Source organism: Coregonus lavaretus (assembly GCF_964263955.1).
Source record: "Coregonus lavaretus genome assembly, contig: HAP1_SCAFFOLD_424, whole genome shotgun sequence".
Lineage (NCBI taxonomy): Eukaryota > Metazoa > Chordata > Actinopteri > Salmoniformes > Salmonidae > Coregonus > Coregonus lavaretus.
Genome location: NW_028166348.1, coordinates 281,725 through 303,380, shown reverse-complemented (window position 1 = coordinate 303,380; position 21,656 = coordinate 281,725). Strand labels below are relative to the sequence as shown.

The window sequence follows — 21,656 nt, the reverse complement described above, 5'->3', positions numbered from 1 at the left end:
AGGTAATATGTTTGGAGATAATATTGCTATTGTGGGGGGAATAGCAGGCAACAGGGAAAGTGCACTAGACCGTTCACTCTGCTACCGTCCGGCAAACGGTACCGGAGCATCGGCTTTCGGACCAGCAGGTTCCGAGACAGCTTCTACCCCCAAGCCATAAGACTGCTAAATAGCCATAAGACTGCTAAATAGTTAGTCTGGGTAACCATTAATTATCTGCACTGACTCTATCCACACTCACAAGACTTACACTCATCATATGCTGCTGCTACTCTGTTCTTTATTTTACTCTTATTATTATCTATCCTGATGCCTAGTCACTTTACCCTGCCTTCATGTACAGTACATATCTACCTCAAATACCTCATGTCCCTGCACATTGATCTGGTACTGGTACTCCCTGTATATAGCTATTACCCCTGAACATTGATCTGGTACTGGTACTCCCTGTATATAGCTCTATTCTTCTGTATTTTATTCCTCTTGAGTTTTTGAAAGTTTTTTTTACTCCGCATCCTTGAAGGGCTTGGAAAGCAAGCATTTCATAGTAAAGTCTATACCCGTTGTATTCCGCGCATGTGACAAATACAATTTGATTTGAAGCGTAGCTCTTGTGCCATAAAGGTCCAGACCATTCTTTTTTGGAACTCACGGTCTTGTGCTGTGAAATATATATTTGCATGGATCTCAGACTGAGATAAAATAATAATCTACCTTTTTGTCTAGCAGAAGCTATTGATCCAGAGTGACATGCAGTACGGTTCTTACTGAGATCATCTACTGTCTTCTCTCTGCCTTGCTTTCCCGTTCTAAGGTGTGCAGAGAACAGGATGACCAATAGTAACCTGGCTGTGATCTTTGCCCCGAGCCTGCTTCCTCCCAGCCACAGAAAAGAGGGGATGGACACGTGCATGAAATTCAAGGCCGTGGTCCGTACCTTCATAGAGAATGACCATTCATTCGGTATGGCTCTTACACCCTTCACTCTCCACCTTGATTGCTTTCACCCCATCAGATTATTGCAGATGGAGGACAGGACTCGTATGACGATGTCTCTGTCTATAGGTGTGGTTCCTCAGGTGGTCGTGGAGGGCAGCCCAGGTCATGCTGAGATGTCTCCCTGCAGGAAGAAACGGACCCTCAGAAAGAGTCTGGGTTTGGAGGCCTTCCCAGATATTCAGCTTTTCAGGAGCAACACCTTTTGCTCCGGTACATGTTTACAAGAATCTATTTTTCCACATACATTTGGTCTGTCAGATTGTGTGCAGTATAATGACAATGTTTCAGAGACTTCATTTGAACTTGTGATAATTCGTGATTGCACCTTGATAAAATCAACTTCTTTGCCCAGGGCAACCAGGCACAAGTCTTTCAGCCCTGTTGGCCAGGTCTCCCTCCGTCCCAGTGAGGACAGAGAGCTGCAGAGTACAGAACAAAACATTCAAAAGGTAAAATTAGTTTTGTATGGTATTCTCTTTTCTACAAAGCGACGCGAAACTGAGCAAGGTGGGGTCCTGCCCCACTTAGGATGGGTGGAACTATTAACTCGAACAGTTTAATTCCCTGTCCATCCCTCCTCAGAATGGATTCGGGAAACGTTGGGTGTTTTTCGACCAAAAGGCTGAAGGGAGGTGACAGTGTCCCCAGGTATCATGGTCTGTCTGGTCTGGGAAAGCTGAACCTAACCACCTGGAAGAGCAGGAGACGCACCACTCTATAGTCTCATATCAAATAGATAGAGAGAGCTCTATTCTTTAGACATAAAGGCCCATATGTCAGTTGTCATTGTTTTTGCATTGAATATGAAAATGAAGGCCTATGAATGTCACATTTTATTGTAAATACATTTTATCTATTGTTAGTCTATTTGACTTGATATTTAATTTATTTCCTGTAGTCCAACATGTCTGTAAAACTAAAATGTGTTTTAATAAATAGGCTTATTTTAATACTTTTTCTTTGGAGTCAAATTTATGAAAATACTATTTTAGCCATGTCTTAGGCTATTGCATGCCTGTCTGCTAATTTGTAAAGCACACAAGAAAACCAATATGGCACCCTGATGGGCTTAATTATTAACATTGTCTGCCGACCAATGACATTCACGGAGATGCCAGTTATTTTCGGAGCCTGGCAACAGCGGTAGGCTGATAAACTGTGGAGCGAAGACCGACCGCATCCTCGGTCAGCATCACTAGCTCTTCTTCGCGTCCAGGATACACGGTAAGGGAAACGCTACATGGTAACGTTAAGATAAATATCGAATAGGCCTTTTCGATATGCCTATAATATTGAAAACGTTGCATCTGTTGAATTAATCTATTTTATTGGTGTATCTAATCTTGGGATGACTGTTGCGGCCTCTGTCGCATATTTCCCTCTGACGTAGACCTAAACGTCTGATGGCGCACGTACATTTTGTTTCCACAGAAAAGAGGCAAACGCACATATGCCTTAATTCCATATAGGGCAATATTTGATTATAGGGCTAATTGGGACAATGCATGCTACATACATTTAGATGTATTTCCATAATGGCCATATGATTTAAAGATAGACAACACCGTTTTATGTGCGTAATTTTTGATTTATTATGATGGTTAGGCTATGCGCATGCCTACCTTATTTAGGCATCAACAGCGGTATTTGGACCTAAGGCGATTCGTATGTCTGAATGGTGTGTGATATTATTAGCCTATAGGGGGAACATCAATATGGTTTATTTGCACCTGCCTTCTGTAAACCAACTGTTAAATAATGGCTGTCCAGACAAAATTTAAATAATAATTGTGAAATTTGATCAGGTAACAATGTAGATGCCAGCTTCTAGTGGCATAACGCAGTTTCACAGGCCACGATGTATTTTTAAATGTTTGTGCAGAGAGAAATATGTGCAGTTTTCTAGCTAGGGACAATCTCAACTTTTTTCCCCCACATTTGTCTTTAATATTAACATTTACAATATTTTGATAGACCAAAGTATCAGCTGTCACACCATGTAAAGAAACAACCATAAAAAAATAAAAAGGTTTTATAAAATGCAACTAACTGGATTTGTCAACTCTGCCAGACACCATAAAAGGCATTTCATTTTTACAATTATTGTCCCAACAGGTGTTTAAAGGCCTTGATTGTTTAATTCTATCAGAGGATTCAAATATGTAATATGCAAATCTCCCAACTTATTTTTGTTTTGTTTTATAGCACAATAAAATGCTTCGGGGCATTTGTTCTAAATTTAGAACAAAACATTTATAAAGGAAGCATCCCTTAGGTCTAGCACAGCAAATACTTCAATTGTTCAAGCATAAAAGCTGCAGAACAGTGATTACAATATTTTTTTTCTCTCTCTCAATATTGACAAAAACAAATAGATCTTAAGGGGGTTAGCCATCAGTGATGGAGTTGACAACAGAGTTCAATACAAACATTTGTAAAATATGAAAATGATTCATTTTGAAAATCCCCAATAAAAACAACCGTTCTATCAGATCGGTTTACGGAATTGATTAATATATTATTTTTTTCATTCAAGTGGTATACACAGTAGCAATTTAGTTTGTCCTCAGTTGATTTATTACTCTAGCACATAGATACAAATGTGTTACATTGAATTATCTGGCAGATGGAGTTGACAGTTTATGGTTGTGACCATGGTGATAACAATATTGTTGTAAATCTATCAAAAGTAGAGGACTTTATAGACCGAGTGGCCTTGTTTCGCTACATGTAATGAGTACATGACGGGGTCCTTATGGTATAGCTGACCCTGCTCATTCCTGATTCATTTACAGTGCCTTCAGAAAGTATTCAGACCCCTTGACTTATTCCAAATGTTGTTGTGTTACAGCCTGAGTTCAAAATGGATGACATATTTTTTTTTAAAATCTCACCCATCTACACACTACCCGATAATCACAAATTGAAAACGTGTTTTTAGAAATGTTAGCACATACTGTATCTCATTTACATAAGTATTCACACCCCTGAGTCAATAGTTTGTAGAAGCACCTTTGGCAGTGATTACAGCTGTGAGTCTTTCTGGGTAAGAGCTTTCCACACCTCGATTGTACAACATTTGCCCATTTGTTATTTTCAAAATTATTCAAGCTCTGTCGAATTGGTTGTTGATCTTTGCTAGACAACCATTTTCAGGTCTTGCCATAGATTTTCAAGCAGATTTAAGTCAAAACTAACTTGGCCACTCAGGAACATTCACTGTCTTCTTGGTAAACAACTCCAGTGTAGATTTGGCTTTGTGTTTTTTAGGTTATTGTCCTGCTGAAATGTGAATTCATCTCCCAGTGTCTGTTGGAAAGCACACTGAACCTGGTTTTCCTCTAAGATTTTGCTTGAATATGGAGAGTTGTACTGTACTCAGTAATGTGCTGCATTGGATTTGCCCCAAACATAACACTTTGTGTTCAGGACAAAAAATGAATTGCTTTGCCACATTTTGCAGTGTTACTTTAGTGCCTTGTGGCAAACCAGATGCATGTTTTGGTATATTTTTTTCTATACAGGCTTCTTTCTTTTCACTCCGTCAATTAGGTTAGTATTGTGGAGTAACTACAATGTTGTTGATCCATCCTCAGTTTTCTATCACAGCCATTTAAACTCTGTAACTGTTTTAAAGTCACCATTGGCTTCATGGTGAAATCCCTGAGCGGTTTCCTTCCTCTCTGGCAACTGAATTAGGAAGGACGCCTGTATCTTTGTAGTGACTGGGTGTATTGCTACACCATCCAAAGTGTAATTCATAGCTTCACCATGCTCAAAGAGATATTCAATGTGTGTTTTTTTTATTTTTACCCTTCTTTGCGAGGCATAGGTAAACCTCCCTGGTCTTTGTGGTTGAATCTGTTTGAAATTCACTGCTCGACTGAGGGACCTTACAGATAATTGTATGTGTTGGGTACAGAGATGAGGTAGTCATTCAAAAATCATGTTAAACACTATTATTACACACAAAGTCCATGCAACTTATTGTGACTTGTTACTCCAGAACTTATTTCGGCTTGCCATAACAAAGAGGTTACTAAATCTCCGGACACATCTTTAGGAATCAAAGTTTCAAGAAAGATGTTCATGAAAGTCACAGAGTGCTATTGCGGGAAACTAAATATTATAATTTTTCAGTTAATATTGATTATTGCCAGTTTCTAGAATTTTAAACCGTTTTTTTTTAGGGTTTGAAATTAGGATCCTTTGCTCCAGACAAGGGCATTTCCAGGCCGATATGGAAATTAATAATATTGAAAGTATTTAGAAAATTCTCAAAACAAGTCTTTTCCCTTATAAAATTATCCTAAATGTACATTTTAAGCTCAAATAATGGAACAACATTTTTACTATAAAAAATAAAGTTTACCTGCTGGACAAGGATTGTCCCGACTTTCAAGAATTCTTGAGCTAATTTCCTGATTTTCCACACAGTTTGCCACGAGCCTGAGAGAAAACATAGCAGTTTTAAAGCTAATTTCCTGTAATAAAAAAAATAAAAAATTCATAGTTTATGACATGTTCATAGTGTGTGCTCTCTGGTGAGCTTGTGTGCTACACTAGTGCCTCCGTTAAAGCCTGCCACCTTATCCTTCAAAGGAGACCTTTTATAAGTGCCTAATTGTCCTTTCATCCACTGTGTTTAGTTTAGTTTTTGTTTATGCATACATGTGTATAGATGATGTAATGCATTATTAATGACGTCTGTGCCATGTTTGACTTTGGTCCACAATGTGGTAAAAAAAAATATATATATATATATTTTATTCTGGAGTGACACAAATAAAAATGTTCTAACTCTATACAATTTTCGAATGGGTTAATGATGGTTCTTGTCAGATGGACTTTCCTCTGATGAAATATAATATAATTAGTAGAACAAATTTTTCAGTTGCATTTTCTATTAAATACATTAAACACAGCATATAGGCCTATCATACATTATAAGCATTATTATTTTTTCTGTTATGAATGTATTGTAATGTTTTTAAAATTGTATAACTGCCTTAATTTTGCAGGACCCCAGGAAGAGTAGCTGCTGCCTTGGCAGCAGCTAATGGGGATCCATAATAAATACAAATAAGCAACGCTGTTTTTATTTCCCTATAGCCGACACTAGAGATGGGTTCGGCGATGAGGTTGAGTAGAACAGTGCTGCTGATCATTCTGGTATGTATAGCGGGGTTGGCATCGGCCCGGAGCCCCCGCACAGCAGACCAGGTATCTGAGGCCGACATTCAGCGTCTCCTACACGGAGTCATGGAGCAGCTGGGTATCGCTCGGCCCAGGGTCGAGTACCCCGCTCACCAGGCCACCAACATCGTGGGGCCACAGAGCATCCAAGGTAGGTGATTATGGTCCATGATTTCTAATAATAATGTATGGGTTAAAGGAGTTGTCTGTTATAGTCATGGGGATGGATAGTAGTAGTATATTTTGTGCTCATTCTGTATCAAATGTTATTGGTCAATAACCAGGTTTCCATCCAACTATTTAATGCGGCTTAATTACCTGACGCATAAATAAACTCACTACAGGCCTTATGGAAACAGTCTGTAAAATGTCCCAATGTCGACTAAACAAAATACGCAAGACAAGGTGGGATCTTTTTTTTGTCTGTGAAATTGATTATGTGACAATTGCGGTGGAAATGCTTTCATGTGCAAATATTGATACAAAAACTATCATATCGCAGTAAACTTGGAGTCAAGCAATGATATGTTTCGTTGTAATACCAAAGATGATCTATTATATTGACAAGATAGTCCAGTGACTGCTCTAACAACGAGCTGTATAAGGCCATAAGAAAACAAGAAAATGCTAATCCAGAAGCGGTGCTCCTAGTGGCCGGGGACTTTAAAGCAGGCAAACTTAAATCCGTTTTACCTAATTTCTACCAGCATGTCACGTGCAACCAGAGGGAAAAAAAACTCTAGACCACCTTTACTCCACACACAGAGACGCATACAAAGCTCTCCCTCGCCCTCCATTTGGCAAATCTGACCATAATTCTATCCTCCTGATTCCTGCTTACAAGCAAATACTAAAACAGGATGCACCAGTGACTCGCTCATTATGGAAGTGGTCAGATGCCGCGGATGCTACGCTACAGGACTGTTTTGCTAGCACAGACTGGAATATGTTCTGGGATTCATCCAATGGCTTTGAGGAGTATACCACCGCAGTCATCGGCTTCATCAATACAGTGAGGGAAAAAAGTATTTGATCCCCTTGCTGATTTTGTAAGTTTGCCCACTGACAAAGACATGATCAGTCTATAATTTTAATGGTAGGTTTATTTGAACAGTGAGAGACAGAATAATAACAAAAAAATCCAGAAAAACGCATGTCAAAAATGTTATAAATTGATTTGCATTTTAATGAGGGAAATAAGTATTTGACCCCTCTGCAAAACATGACTTAGTACTTGGTGGCAAAACCCTTGTTGGCAATCACAGAGGTCAGACTTTTCTTGTAGTTGGCCACCAGGTTTGCACACATCTCAGGAGGGATTATGTTCCACTCCTCTTTGCAGATCTTCTCCAAGTCATTAAGGTTTAGAGGCTGATGTTTGGCAACTCGAACCTTCAGCTCCCTCCACAGATTTTCTATGGGATTGAGGTCTGGAGACTGGCTAGGCCACTCCAGGACCTTAATGTGCCACTCCTTTGTGGCCTTGGCCGTGTGTTTTGGGTCATTGTCATGCTGGAATACCCATTCACGACCCATTTTCAATGCCCTGGCTGAGGGAAGGAGGTTCTCAGCCAAGATTTGATGGTACATAGCCCCGTCCATCGTCCCTTTGATGCTGTGAAGTTGCCCTGTCCCCTTAGCAGAAAAACACCCCCAAAGCATAATGTTTCCACCTCCATGTTTGACGGTGGGGATGGTGTTCTTGGGGTCATAGGCAGCATTCCTCCTCCTTCAAACACGGCGAGTTGAGTTGATGCCAAAGAGCTCGATTTTGGTCTCATCTGACCACAACACTTTCACCCAGTTCTCCTCTGAATCATTCAGATGTTCATTGGCAAACTTCAGACGGGCCTGTATATGTGCTTTCTTGAGCAGGGGGACCTTGCGGGCGCTGCAGGATTTCAGTCCTTCACGGCGTAGTGTGTTACCAATTGTTTTCTTGGTGACTATGGTCCAAGCTGCCTTGAGATCATTGACAAGATCCTCCCGTGTAGTTCTGGGCTGATTCCTCACTGTTCTCATGATCATTGCAACTCCACGAGGTGAGATCTTGCATGGAGCCCCAGGCAAAGGGAGATTGACAGTTATTTTGTGTTTCTTCCATTTGTGAATAATCACACCAACTGTTGTCACCTTCTCACCAAGCTGCTTGGCGATGGTCTTGTAGCCCATTCCAGCCTTGTGTAGGTCTATAATCTTGTCCCTGACATCCTTGGGGAGCTCTTTGGTCTTGGCCATGGTGGAGTGTTTGGAATCTGATTGATTGATTGCTTCTGTGGACAGGTGTCTTTTATACAGGTAACAAACTGAGATTAGGAGCACCCCCTTTAAGATTGTGCTCCTAATCTCAGCTTGTTACCTGTATAAAAGACACCTGGGAGCCAGAAATCTTTCTGATTGAGAGGGGGTCAAATACTTATTTCCCTCATTAAAATGCAAATCAATTTATAACATTTTTTACATGCGTTTTTCTGGATTTTTTTGTTGTTATTCTATCTCTCACTGTTCAAATAAACCTACCATTAAAATTATAGACTGATCATTTCTTTGTCAGTGGGCAAACGTACAAAATCAGCAAGGGGATCAAATACTTTTTTCCCTCACTGTAAGTGCATTGACGACGTCGTCCCCACAGTGACCGTACGTACAGTGCCTTGCAAAATAATTCATCCCCCTTGGCGTTTTTCCTATTTTGTTGCATTACAACCTGTAATTTAAATTGATTTTTATTTGGATTTCATGCAATGGACATACACAAAATAGTCCAAATTGGTGAAGTGAAATGAAAAAAAATAACTTGTTTCAAAAAATTATACAAAATAAATAGCGGAAAGTGGTGCATGCATATGTATTCACCCCCTTTGCTATGAAGCCCCTAAATAAGATCTGGTGCAACCAGTTACCTTCAGGAGTCACATAATTATTTAAATAAAGTGCACCTGTGTGCAATCTAAGTGTCACATGATCTGTCACATGATCTCAGTATATATACACCTGTTCTGAAAGGCCCCAGAGTCTGCAACACCACTAAGCAAGGGGTACCACCAAGCAAGCGGCACCATGAAGACAAAGGAGCTCTCCAAACAGGTCAGGGACAAAGTTGTGGAGAAGTACAGATCACAGTTGGGTTATAAAAAAATATCAGAAACTTTGAACATCCCACGGAGCACCATTAAATCCATTATTAAGAAATTGAAAGATTATGGCACCACAACAAACTTGCCAAGAGTGGGCCGCCCACCAAAACTCACGGACCAGGCAAGGATGGCATTAATCAGAGATGCAACAAAGAGACCAAAGACAACCCTGAAAGAGCTGCAAAGCTCCACAGCGGAGATTGGAGTATCTGTCCATAGGACCACTTTAAGCCGTACACGCCGCAGAGCTGGGCTTTACGGAACAGTGGCCAGAAAAAATCCATTGCTTAAAGAAAGAAATAAGCAAACACGTTTGGTGTTTGCTAAAAGCCATGTGGGAGACTCCCCAAACATATGGAAGAAGGTACTCTAGTCAGATGAGACTAAAATTGAGCTTTTTGGCCATCAAGGAAAACGCCATGTCTGGCGCAAACCCAACACCTCTCATCACACCGAGAACACCATTCCCACAGTGAAGCATGGTGGTGGCAGCATCATGCTGTGGGGATGTTTTTCATTGGCAGGGCCTGGGAAACTGGTCAGAATTGAAGGAATGATGGATGGCGCTAAATACAGGGAAATTCTTGAGGGAAACCTGTTTCAGTCTTCCAGAGATTTGAGACTGGGACACAGGTTCACCTTCCAGCAGGACAATGACCCTAAGCATACTGCTAAAGCAACACTCGAGTGGTTTAAAGGGAAACATTTAAATGTCTTGGAATGGCCTAGTCAAAGCCCAGACCTCAATCCAATTGAGAATCAGTGGGATGACTTAAAGATTGTTGTACACCAGCAGAACCCATCCAACTTGAAGGAGCTGGAGCAGTTTTGCCTTGAAGAATGGGAAAAAAATCCCAGTGGCACCGTAAGGTGCTACAGAGGGTAGTGCGTACGGCCCAATACATCTCTGGGGCCAAGTTTCCTGCCATCCAGGACCAATATACTAGGCGGTGTCAGAGGAAGGCACAAAAAATTGTCACAGACTCCAGTCACCCTAGTCATAGACTGTTCTCTCTGCTACCGCACGGCAAGGGGTACCGGAGCGCCAAGTCTAGGTCCAAAAGGCTCTTTAACAACTTCTACCCCCAAGCCAAAAGACTGCTGAACAATTAATCAAATTACCACCCGGACTATTTACGTTGAAGGCGGAGGGTAGCGATCCTGTTGCTGGGTTGTTGCCCTCCTACGGCCTCCTCCACGTCTCCTGATGTACTGGCCTGTCTCCTGGTAGCGCCTCCATGCTCTGGACACTACGCTGACAGACACAGCAAACCTTCTTGCCACAGCTCGCATTGATGTGCCATCCTGGATGAGCTGCACTACCTGAGCCACTTGTGTGGGTTGTAGACTCCGTCTCATACTACCACTAGAGTGAAAGCACCGCCAGCATTCAAAAGTGACCAAAACATCAGCCAGGAAGCATAGGAACTGAGAAGTGGTCTGTGGTCACCACCTGCAGAACCACTCCTTTATTGGGGGGGGTGTCTTGCTAATTGCCTATAATTTCCACCTGTTGTCTATTCCATTTTGCACAACAGCATGTGACATTTATTGTCAATCAGTGTTGCTTCCTAAGTGGACAGTTTGATTTCACAGAAGTGTGATTGACTTGGAGTTACATTGTGCTGTTTAAGTATTCCCTTTATTTTTTTGAGCAGTGTATAACCTACCCTGTCCACTGTATCAGCGAGCTGTCTAGAGCATGCACCAAAACCAGACTGGGAAAGTCTTTTTGTGACAAAACCATCGGTAGAGTTGAAAATGCGATGGAAACCCATTTAATGTAGATTTTATTTATTCGGTACATGAGAACGGTATCCGCAAAAGTGGTTTTTATGTGCACTATGTCATCACGCACATCCTTTTAACCACCACTAGTCAGTTTTAATGGAAACACCCCTCTGGTGGGAAAATGTGCATATTGTTTTTATGCAGATTTTTAGAATATATGCATGAAAATCTGTCTCCAATTGGATGGAAACCTAGCTAATGAAGTAGAGTAACAACAGGATTGTATCTAACAAAATAAGTTGTCAACTTATTATGTCGACCTAACATGATAGGACAGTATGAAATGGTGTAAGACCGTCAGCCTAGTTAGTGTATATCTGGGGTGTGTCATGATTTGGCCAACAGTTATGTCTTAGAAATATGTTCTACCCTCAAATGCAGGCAATTTTTTTGAAATATTCCCTACTAGTTTTTACACAACAGATAGTCATGTTCCCAGTTCAAAGCTTGGGAGAAATCACTCATTTTACATTTTTAGTTATTTAGCAGACGCTCTTATCCAGAGCGACTTACAGTCAGTGAGTGCATACATTTATTTTTTATTTATTTTTCATACTGGCCCCCCCGTGGGAATCAAACCCACAACCCTGGCGTTGCAAGCGCCATGCTTTACCAACTGAGCTAATAATCTATAAGCTATTTTATATTTGCTCCTGACAAATGATTATCAGGAGTATTAAGGGGATATATTCTGTGGGAGAGAGCATGCATCTCAGAGAGAGAACATATTTTGCCAATGGTTATAGTTTCCAGTACCATTATGGAGATTACATTGACATTTCTGTCCTTGGGTTTCTGTACTTGGGATTTTGTTTTGGAGATGGAACATGTACATAAATAACAACATAGTGATATCTAGGCTGAGTAGGCGATATTCCTTATTCTAAATGCAATAATCACATTTAAAATGTAAAAACAGAGGTAAACATGTCCCCTCCGTCTCTCTGTCTCTGTCAATGACTAAACAATAAGGTGTCCCTGTCATGCTGCTTTTCTTCCATTAGGTGGCGCCCATGAGGGACTGCAGCACCTGGGTCCCTATGGAAACATCCCCAACATAGTAGCTGAGCTGACAGGGGACAACATCCCTAAAGACTTCAGTGAGGACCATGGATACCCCGACCCTCCTAACCCCTGTCCACTGGGAAAGACAGGTAGACTGTTACCCCGACCCTCCTAACCCCTGTCCACTGGGAAAGACAAGTAGACTGTTACCCCGACCCTCCTAAACCCTGTCCACTAGGAAAGACAGGTAGACTGTTACCCCGACCCTCCTAACCCCTGTCCACTGGGAAAGACAGGTAGACTGTTACCCCGACCCTCCTAACCCCTGTCTACTGGGAAAGACAGGTAGACTGTTACCCCGACCCTCCTAACCCCTGTCCACTGGGAAAGACAGGTAGACTGTTACCCCGACCCTCCTAACCCCTGTCCACTGGGAAAGACAGGTAGACTGTTACCCCGACCCTCCTAACCCCTGTCCACTGGGAAAGACAGGTAGACTGTTACCCCGACCCTCCTAACCCCTGTCCACTAGGAAAGACAGGTAGACTGTTACCCCGACCCTCCTAACCCCTATCCACTGGGAAAGACAGGTAGACTGTTACCTCGACCCTCCTAACCCCTGTCCACTGGGAAAGACAGGTAGACTGTTACCCCGACCCTCCTAACCCCTGTCCACTAGGAAAGACAGGTAGACTGTTACCCCGACCCTCCTAACCCCTGTCCACTGGGAAAGACAGGTAGACTGTTACCCCGACTCTCCTAACCCCTGTCCACTGGGAAAGACAGGTAGACTGTTACCCCGACCCTCCTAACCCCTGTCCACTAGGAAAGACAGGTAGACTGTTACCCCAACTCTCCTAACCCCTGTCCACTGGGAAAGACAGGTAGACTGTTACCCCGACCCTCCTAACCCCTGTCCACTGGGAAAGACAGGTAGACTGTTACCCCCACCCTCCTAACCCTAACCCCTGTCCACTGGGAAAGACAAGTAGACTGTTACCCCGACCCTCCTAACTCCTGTCCACTGGGAAAGACAGATAGACTGTTACCCCGACCCTCCTAACCCCTGTCCACTGGGAAAGACAGGTAGACTGTTACCCCCACCCTCCTAACCCTAACCCCTGTCCACTGGGAAAGACAAGTAGACTGTTACCCCGACCCTCCTAACCCCTGTCCACTGGGAAAGACAGATAGACTGTTACCCCGACCCTCCTAGCCCCTGTCCACTGGGAAAGACAGGTAGACTGTTACCCCGAGTCTCCTAACCCCTGTCCACTGGGAAAGACAGGTAGACTGTTACCCCGACCCTCCTAACCCCTGTCCACTGGGAAAGACAGGTAGACTGTTACCCCGACCCTCCTAACCCCTGTCCACTAGGCCCCCAGAAACAGCTTAGCACCTACCAAGGCTATTTCTCCTGGTTGATTTTGTGTGGTTGATTCTTTGTTCTCGGCTCTATTTATTTTGTTGAATCATCTGATGCAGTGCCTTCGGGAAGTATTCAGACCCCTTGACTCTTTCCACATTTTGTTACGTTACAGCCTTGTTCTAAAATGGATACAATTGTTTTTTCCCCCCTCATCAATCTACACACAATACCCCATAATGACAAAGCAAAAACAGGTTTTTATAAAATTTTGCAAATTTATAAAAATAATAACTGAAATATCGCATTCATCATGCTTCACTGTAGGGATGGTGCCAGGTTTCCTCCAGACGTGACGCTTGGCATACAGGCCATATAGTTCAATCTTGGTTTCATCAGACCAGAGAATCTTGTTTCTCATGGTCTGAGAGTCTTTAGGTGCCTTTTGGCAAACTCCAAGCGGGCTGTCATGTGCCTTTTACTGAAGAGTGGCTTCCGTCTGGCCACTCTACCATAAAGACCTTGAGAAACCATAAAGACCTTAAAAAAAAAAAATTGGTGGAGTGCTGCAGAGATGGTTGTCCTTCTGGAAGGTTCTCCCATCTCCACAGAGGAACTCTGGAGCTCTGTCAGAGTGACCATCGGGTTCTTGGTCACCTCCCTGACCAAGGCCCTTCTCCCCTGATTGCTCAGTTTAGCCTGGCGGCCAGCTCTAGGAAGAGTCTTGGTGGTTCCAAACTTCTCACTGTGTTCTTGGGGACTTTCAATGCTGCAAGTTAAGGGGTCTGAATACTTTCCGAATGCACTGTATATCTCTCAGATTTAGGACAGACACTTTAGAACAAATTTCCTTTAAATTTTTTTGTGGGGACTATCTGTTGTTCTGTGTAGTGAATCTGTTATTCAATGTGTTTGAATGGACTAATAGCAGTAAAGCTAAATTATATTTTAAATCAAAAACTATTTTAATATATTTTTTTGATACTTCAAGGGGTCTTCAAATTCTAAATCAAGTAGCTAAATGATCCTAGGTATGACCTTCTTAAAACAATTCCGTATAGCTTAGTAGAACCCCCCGGCTTAGACAGGGCTTAGACTGTTATGGGTTAAAGCTGCAACAACAGAAAATCCCTCAGCCCCATGCTAAATGTGTAGACTTGCAGGAAATTACCTTGAAAACTGCAAAATGTTGTCTCCGATATCAAGAGGCGGGCCTTTCAAATGTTTCTTCCCAGGGCCCGAGACTTAGTTCGTCCGGGCCATGCACTGCCGAAGTCATAGTAAAACTCCTTGTATGATATTTTTATCTCACTCGAGTTGTGTTCTGATTATGTTCCTGATGAATTCGCTATCAAAAAAAAAGGTTTGAGAACCCCTGTCCTATAGTATCTGGCCACAATCTCTGACTCTGTCCTCTGCTCCCCCTGTTGTACTGCAGCTACAGATGGGTGTCTGGAGAACGCCCCGGACACAGCAGAGTTCAGCAGAGAGTTCCAGAAACATCAGCACCTGTTCGACCCCGAGCACGACTACCCTGCTCTGGCCAAGTGGGTGAGTGACTGGGGTGGTTGCTACGGTTTCTCTGGGTGGAAGTTGCCTATACTATCCCCAAATCAAAAACTGACCTCAGATCAGAGTCAGGGGAAATGTCAGCCTACTCCACTAGGCTCAGGAGTGGATACAGTAAAGCTATGTTCTGTTGAACTAGTCCAGTCCCATCTCCACCCTCTTTTAGGAAAAATATATTGTTTTGATTTCTATTAACTTACACCACACCCCATCTGTGGACACGTGACAAGTTAACCATAGAAATGTCTTTGTTCCCCGAAAAAGGCTTAATCAATTTGTTTACAATGATTAAAGAAAATAGGCCTTTTCTGTAAAACTAAAAATATATACACTACCGATCAAAAGTTTAGAACACCTACTCATTCAAGGGTTTTTCTTTATTTTTACTATTTTCTACATTGTAGAATAATAGTGAAGACATCAACACTACGAAATAACATATGGAATCATGTAGTAACCAAAAAAAGTGTTAATCAAATCAAAATATATTTTATATTTGAGATTCTTCAAGTAGCCACCCTTGATGACAGCTTTGCACACTCTTGGCATTCTCAACCAGCTTCACCTGGAATAATTTTCCAACAGTCTTGAAGGAGTTCCCCACATATGCTGAGCACTTGTTGGCTGCTTTTCCTTCACTCTGCGTTCCGACTCATCCCAAACCATCTCAATTTGGTTGAGGTCAGGGGATTGTGGAGGCCAGGTCATCTGATGCAGCACTCCATCACTCTCCTTCTTGGTAAAATAGCCTGGAGGTGTGTTGGGTCATTGTCCTGTTGAAAAACAAATGATAGTCCCATTAAGCCCAAACCAGATGGGAGGGCGTATCGCTGCAGAATGCTGTGGTAGCCATGTTGGTTAAGTGTGCCTTGAATTCTAAATAAATCACAGACAATGTCACCAGCAAAGCACCCCCACACCATAGCACCTCCTCCTCCATGCTTTATGGTGGGAAATACACATGTTGAGATCATCCGTTCACCAACACCGCATCTCGCAAAGACACAGCGGTTGGAACCAAAAATCTCCAATTTGGACTCCAGAGCAAAGGACATATTTCCACCGGTCGAATATCTATTGCTCGTGTTTTTTGGCCCAAGCAAGTCTCTTCTTCTTATTGGTGTCCTTTAGTAGTGGTTTCTTTGCAGCAATTCGACCATGAAGGCCTGATTCACACAGTCTCCTATGAACAGTTGATGTTGAGATGTGTCTGTTGAACTCTGTGAAGCATTTATTTGGGCTGCAATTTCTGAGGCTGGTAACTCTAATGAACTTATCCTCTGCAGCAGAGGTAACTCTGGGTCTTCCATTCCTGTGGCGGTCCTCATGTGAGCCAGTTTCATCATAGTGTTTGATGGTTTTTGCGACTGCACTTGAAGAAACTTTCAAAGTTATTGAAATGTTCCGTATTGACTGACCTTCATGTCTTAAAGTAATCATGGACTGTCATTTCTCTTTGCTTATTTGAGCTGTTCTCGCCATAATATGGACTGGTCTTTTACCAAATAGGGCTATCTTCTGTATACCACCCCTCTACTTTGTCTCAACACAACTGATTGGACAAGGTAGCTGTTCTGGAAAGAGCCAAGAACTTGAGAGGAATGTATATCTTTCTCAACGAGGACTATCCTGAAGCTGTGCGCCAGAAGAGGAAAGAACTTATCCCAGCCATGAAAGCTGCCAGAGCGCGTGGGGACATTGCTTACATCCGCTATGACAGGCTCATTGTCTACCCTCCCTCCCAGAAGCCTGGAAGGGATGAGAGAGCCAAGCCTATGGGTTCGTAGCTTCAACCCCACAGCACACACACACACACACACACACACACAAATGGATTAATGGACTGCTGAATGTCTATTTTTTTTATCTTGCTTTGTTTGCTATTTTCAGTATTATGTCTATCACTGATAAGCTACCCAGGAAAGGGCTGAAAATAGCCCATATTAATATATGTAGCCTTAGAAATAAAAAGTTAATGAAATCAATAACTTGTTAACATCAGATAACATTCATATATTAGCCATTTCTGAGACTCACTTAGATAATGCATTTGATGATACAGCAGTAGCAATACAATAATATAACATCTATAGAAGAGACAGAAATGCTTATGGGGGAGGTGTTGCTGTATATATTCAGAGCCATATCCCTGTAATGCTTAGAGAAGATCTTATGTCAAGTTTTATTGTAGTGTTGTTGGATGCAGAGATCACAATATAGTGGCTATATCCAGGAAAGCCAAAGTTCCAACAGCTGGGCCAAAAATAGTGTATAAGAGATCATACAAAATATTTTGCTGTGACTCATATGTGGATGATGTAAAAAATATTTGTTGATGTGATTTAATAAGGAGCATCCAGACACTGCACTTGATGCATTTATGAAATTGCTTCTTCCAATTATTGATAAACATGCACCTGTTAGGAAACTGACTGTTAGAACTGTTAAGGCTCCATGGATTGATGATGGATTGAAAAACTGTATGGTTGAAAGAGATGGGCCAAAAGGAGTGGCTAATAAGTCTGTCTGCACATCTGACTGGTTGACCTACTGCAAATTGAGAAATGATGTGACTAAACTCAACAAAAAGAAGAATAAACTGTATTATGAAGCCAAGATCAATTATATCAACTTTGGAGTACTTTAAATGAAATTATGGGAAGAAAGACAAGTTCAACTCCACCTTTCATCGAATCAGATGGCTTATTCATCACAAAACCATTTGATGTTGCCAATTATCTAAATGATTACTTCATTGGCAAAGTGGGCAAACTTAGGCAGGAATGCTAACAATGAACAGTGAGCCATCGTATTCATGCATTAAAAAAACTAATAATGAAAGAAAATCATTGCAAGTTTGAATTTTGTAAAGTTAGTGTGGGAGAGGTGGAAAAATTGTTATCGATCAATAATGACAAACCTCCTGGCATTGACAACTTAGATGGAAAGATACTGAGGATGGTAGTTGAATCTATGGCCACTCCTATCTGTCATATCTTTAATCTGAGCCTAGAGGAAAGTATTTGTCCTCAGGCCTGGAGGGAAGCCAAAGTAATTCCGCTACCCAAGAATGGTAAAGTGGCATTTACTGGTTCTAACAGCAGATCTATAAGCTTGCTGCCAGCTCTTAGCAAACTGTTGGAAACAATTGTGTTTGACCAAATACAGTGCTATTTCTCTGTAAACAATTTCACAACAGACTTTCAGCATGCTTATAGGGAAGGGCACTCAACATGTACTGCACTGACACAAATGACTGATGATTGGTTGAAAAAATTGATAATAAGAAGATTGTGGGAGCTGTACTGTTAGATTTCAATGCAGCCTTTGATATTATTGACCATAACCTGTTGTTGAAAAAACGTACGTGTTATGGCTTTTCAACCTCTGCCATATCGTGGATTCAGAGCTATCTATCTAATAGAATTCAAAAGGGTTTTATTTAATGGAAGCTTCTCTAATGCCAAACATGTCAAGTGTGGTGTACCACAGGTCAGCTCTCTAGGTCCTCTACTCTTTTCTATTTTTACCAATGACCTGCCACTGGCATTAAACAAAGCATGTGTGTCCATGTACGCTGATGATTCAACCATATACGTATCAGCAACCACAGCTAATGAAGTCACTGAAACCTTTAACAAAGAGTTGCAGTCTGTTTTGGAATGGGTGGCCACTAATAAACTGGTCCTGAACATCTCTAAAACTAAGAGCATTGTATTTGGTACAAATCATTCCCTAAATTCTAGACCTCAGCTGAATCTGGTAATGAATGGTGTGGCTGTTGAACAAGTTGAGGAGACTAAATTACTTGGCGTTACCTTAGATCGTAAACTATCATGGTCAAAACATATAGATTAAATGGTTGTAAAGATGGGGAGAGTTCTGTCCGTAATAAAGAGATGCTCTGCTTCTTTGACACCACACTCCAAAAAGCAAGTTCTGCAGGCTCTAGTTTTGTCTAATCTTGATTATTGTCCAGTCGTGTGGTCCAGTGCTGCAAGGAAAGACCTAGTTAAGCTGCAGCTGGCCCAAAACAGAGCGGCATGTCTTGCTCTTCATTGTAATCAGAGGGCTGTAATAAATACTATGCATGCCAGTCTCTCTTGGCTAAGAGTTGAGGAGAGACTGACTTCATCACTTCTTCTTTTTATAAGAAACATTAATGTGTTGAAAATCCCAAATTGTTTGCATAGTCAACTTACACACAGCTCTGACACACACACTTACCCCACCAGAGGTCTTTTCACAGTCTCCAAATCCAGAACAAATTCATTAAAGTGAACAGTATTATATAGAGCCATTATTGAATGGAACTCCATTCCATCTCATATTGCTCAAATAAACAGCAAACCTGGTTTCAAAAAACAGATAAAGCAACACCTCACGGCACAACACCTCTCCCCTATTTGACCTAGATAGTTTGTGTATGTATTGATATGTAGGCTACGTGTGTCTTTAAAAAATGTTTATGTAGTTCTGTCCTTGAGCTGTTCTTGTCTATTAATGTTCTGTATTATGACATGTTTCATGTTTTGTGTGGACCCCAGGAAGAGTAGCTGCTGCTTTTGCAACAGCTAATGGGGATCCTAATAAAATACGAAGTACCAAATGCATTAAGAAGGAAAGAAATTCCACAAATTAACTTTTAAGAAGGCACACCTGTTAATTGAAATGCGTTCCAGGTGACTACGTTCCAGGTGACTACCTCATGAAGCTGGTTGAGAGAATGCCAAGGGTGTGCAAAGCTGTCATCAAGGCAAAGGATGGCTACTTTGAAGAATCTCACATTTGTTTGATTTGTTTAACACTTTTTTGGTTACTACATGATTCCATATGTGTCATTTCATAGTTTTTATGTGTTCACTATTATTCTACAATGTAGAAAATAGTAAAAAAATAAAGAAAAACCCTTGAATGAGTAGGTGTTCTAAAACTTTTGACCGGTAGTGTATATTTGGCCCTACTCACTTTTTTAAATATTTCCTTTCAGAACAAGGAGCTGTTGTACCAGAAACTGAAGGGAGGACCCAAAAGAAAAAAAAGGGTGGGTCTATAATTGTTTTGTTTCTTCTTTTTTCCTCAGAGAAAAATGTTTTGCTTTCATATAAATTGTCTCTGTGAATCCACATCACCACCATTGATTTGTTATACCCTGAAGGGGATAATGCACATTTAAACTCACATTTCTGGATGAAGTCAAATATATTGTTTCTTTATCCTCAGCACGTTACATTTACATTTGAGTCATTTAGCAGACTCTCTTATCCAGAGCGACTTACATGAGCAATTAGGGTTAAGTGCCTTGCTCAAGGGCACATCGACTGATTTTTCGCCTAGTTGGCTCGGGGATTAGAACCAGCGACCTTTCGGTTACTGGCACAACGCTCTTAACCACTAAGCTACCAGCACCATGACAACTAAATATTTCCTCTCAAAACAGGAAAGTATCCATCTTACCCTTCTTTTATTCCAGAGTGTCAATAACCCCTACCTGATGGGTCAGAGGCTGGACAACGTTGTGGCCAAGAAGTCTGTTCCCCACTACCCAGAAGAGGATGAAGACTATCGCACCACCACTGCAACAGAAATCACCACCTAATCACAAACACTGCTGTTCTATCATTACTGGCCCGCCATGTTCACTTCACATTATCTAAAACTAAAGTAGATTTAAGCAATAAGGCCCGGGGGGGTGTGGTATATGGCCAATATACCACGGCTAAGGGCTGTTCTTAAGCACGACGCAACGCGGAGTGCCTGGATACAGCCCTTAGCCGTGGGATATTGGCCATATACCACAAACCCCCAAGGTGCCTTATTGCTATTATAAACTGGTTACCAACGTAATTAGGGCAGTAAAAATAAAAGTTTTTTCATACCCATGGTATACGGTCTGATATACCACGGATGTCAGCCAATCAGCATTCAGGGCTCGAACCACCTAGTTTATAATAAAACAATACATCATATAAGTATCATGAGTGTTCTCTAAATGTGTTACTTTTTCATCATGCCATGTCTTTGTTGAACTACGTAGCCTACTAACAATGTTAGATATGGGAACACAGAGGTATATTGAAATGCACCACTTGTGTAAGAAATAATATATTACCATATAGTACTCATCTGTTATTTGTTTTCAATCTATCAAAATTACTGTTGCTCAGGGTGTAAAATGTAACCAGCTTATGAGTTATTTTGTGCCTGTGGTCCACTGTGGCATGCAATTCAGTAATATTAGAGCATGAAGCTGAAAGTTGTCTCAATTATATGTTTTTATCCAACCAAAATATGCTGTTTAATCAAGTTGCTGTGATTTAGCTGTTTTTGGGGGGCTCAGGCCATTAGCTAACTCTCTTGCTGTTTTTTTGCTTTACATTTGCTGTTAATTCTTAATAATTTAAAATAAATGATTTACTCAGCAAGTTGCCCAGGTTTGAGTCCGTTTTGAATAGTATTTATCTATCAATCAGAGAGGATGAGGGGCGTTGGAGGGGGCGGGTACATCCCTCTACTGTACTTAAATCTGAGACAGTACAGCTGGACAGCAGTTTGTTTTGCCTCTTCCAAGAAGACATCATACAGGAATACTT

General features: G+C 41.5%; 1 protein-coding gene across 1 annotated transcript; it reads left to right on the top strand.

Moving 5' to 3' along the window:
* Positions 1–2,144: 2,144 nt before the first annotated feature.
* LOC311114845 (neuroendocrine protein 7B2-like) lies at positions 2,145–21,490 on the top strand. The gene is made up of 6 exons (XM_084190072.1): positions 2,145–2,223; positions 6,112–6,346; positions 12,128–12,277; positions 14,933–15,045; positions 20,054–20,107; positions 20,537–21,490. Exons 2-6 carry the CDS (start codon positions 6,124–6,126, stop codon positions 20,660–20,662), a joined length of 666 nt encoding a protein of 221 aa, XP_084046198.1. The 5' UTR covers positions 2,145–2,223; positions 6,112–6,123; the 3' UTR covers positions 20,663–21,490.
* The last annotated feature ends 166 nt before the right edge of the window (positions 21,491–21,656 follow it).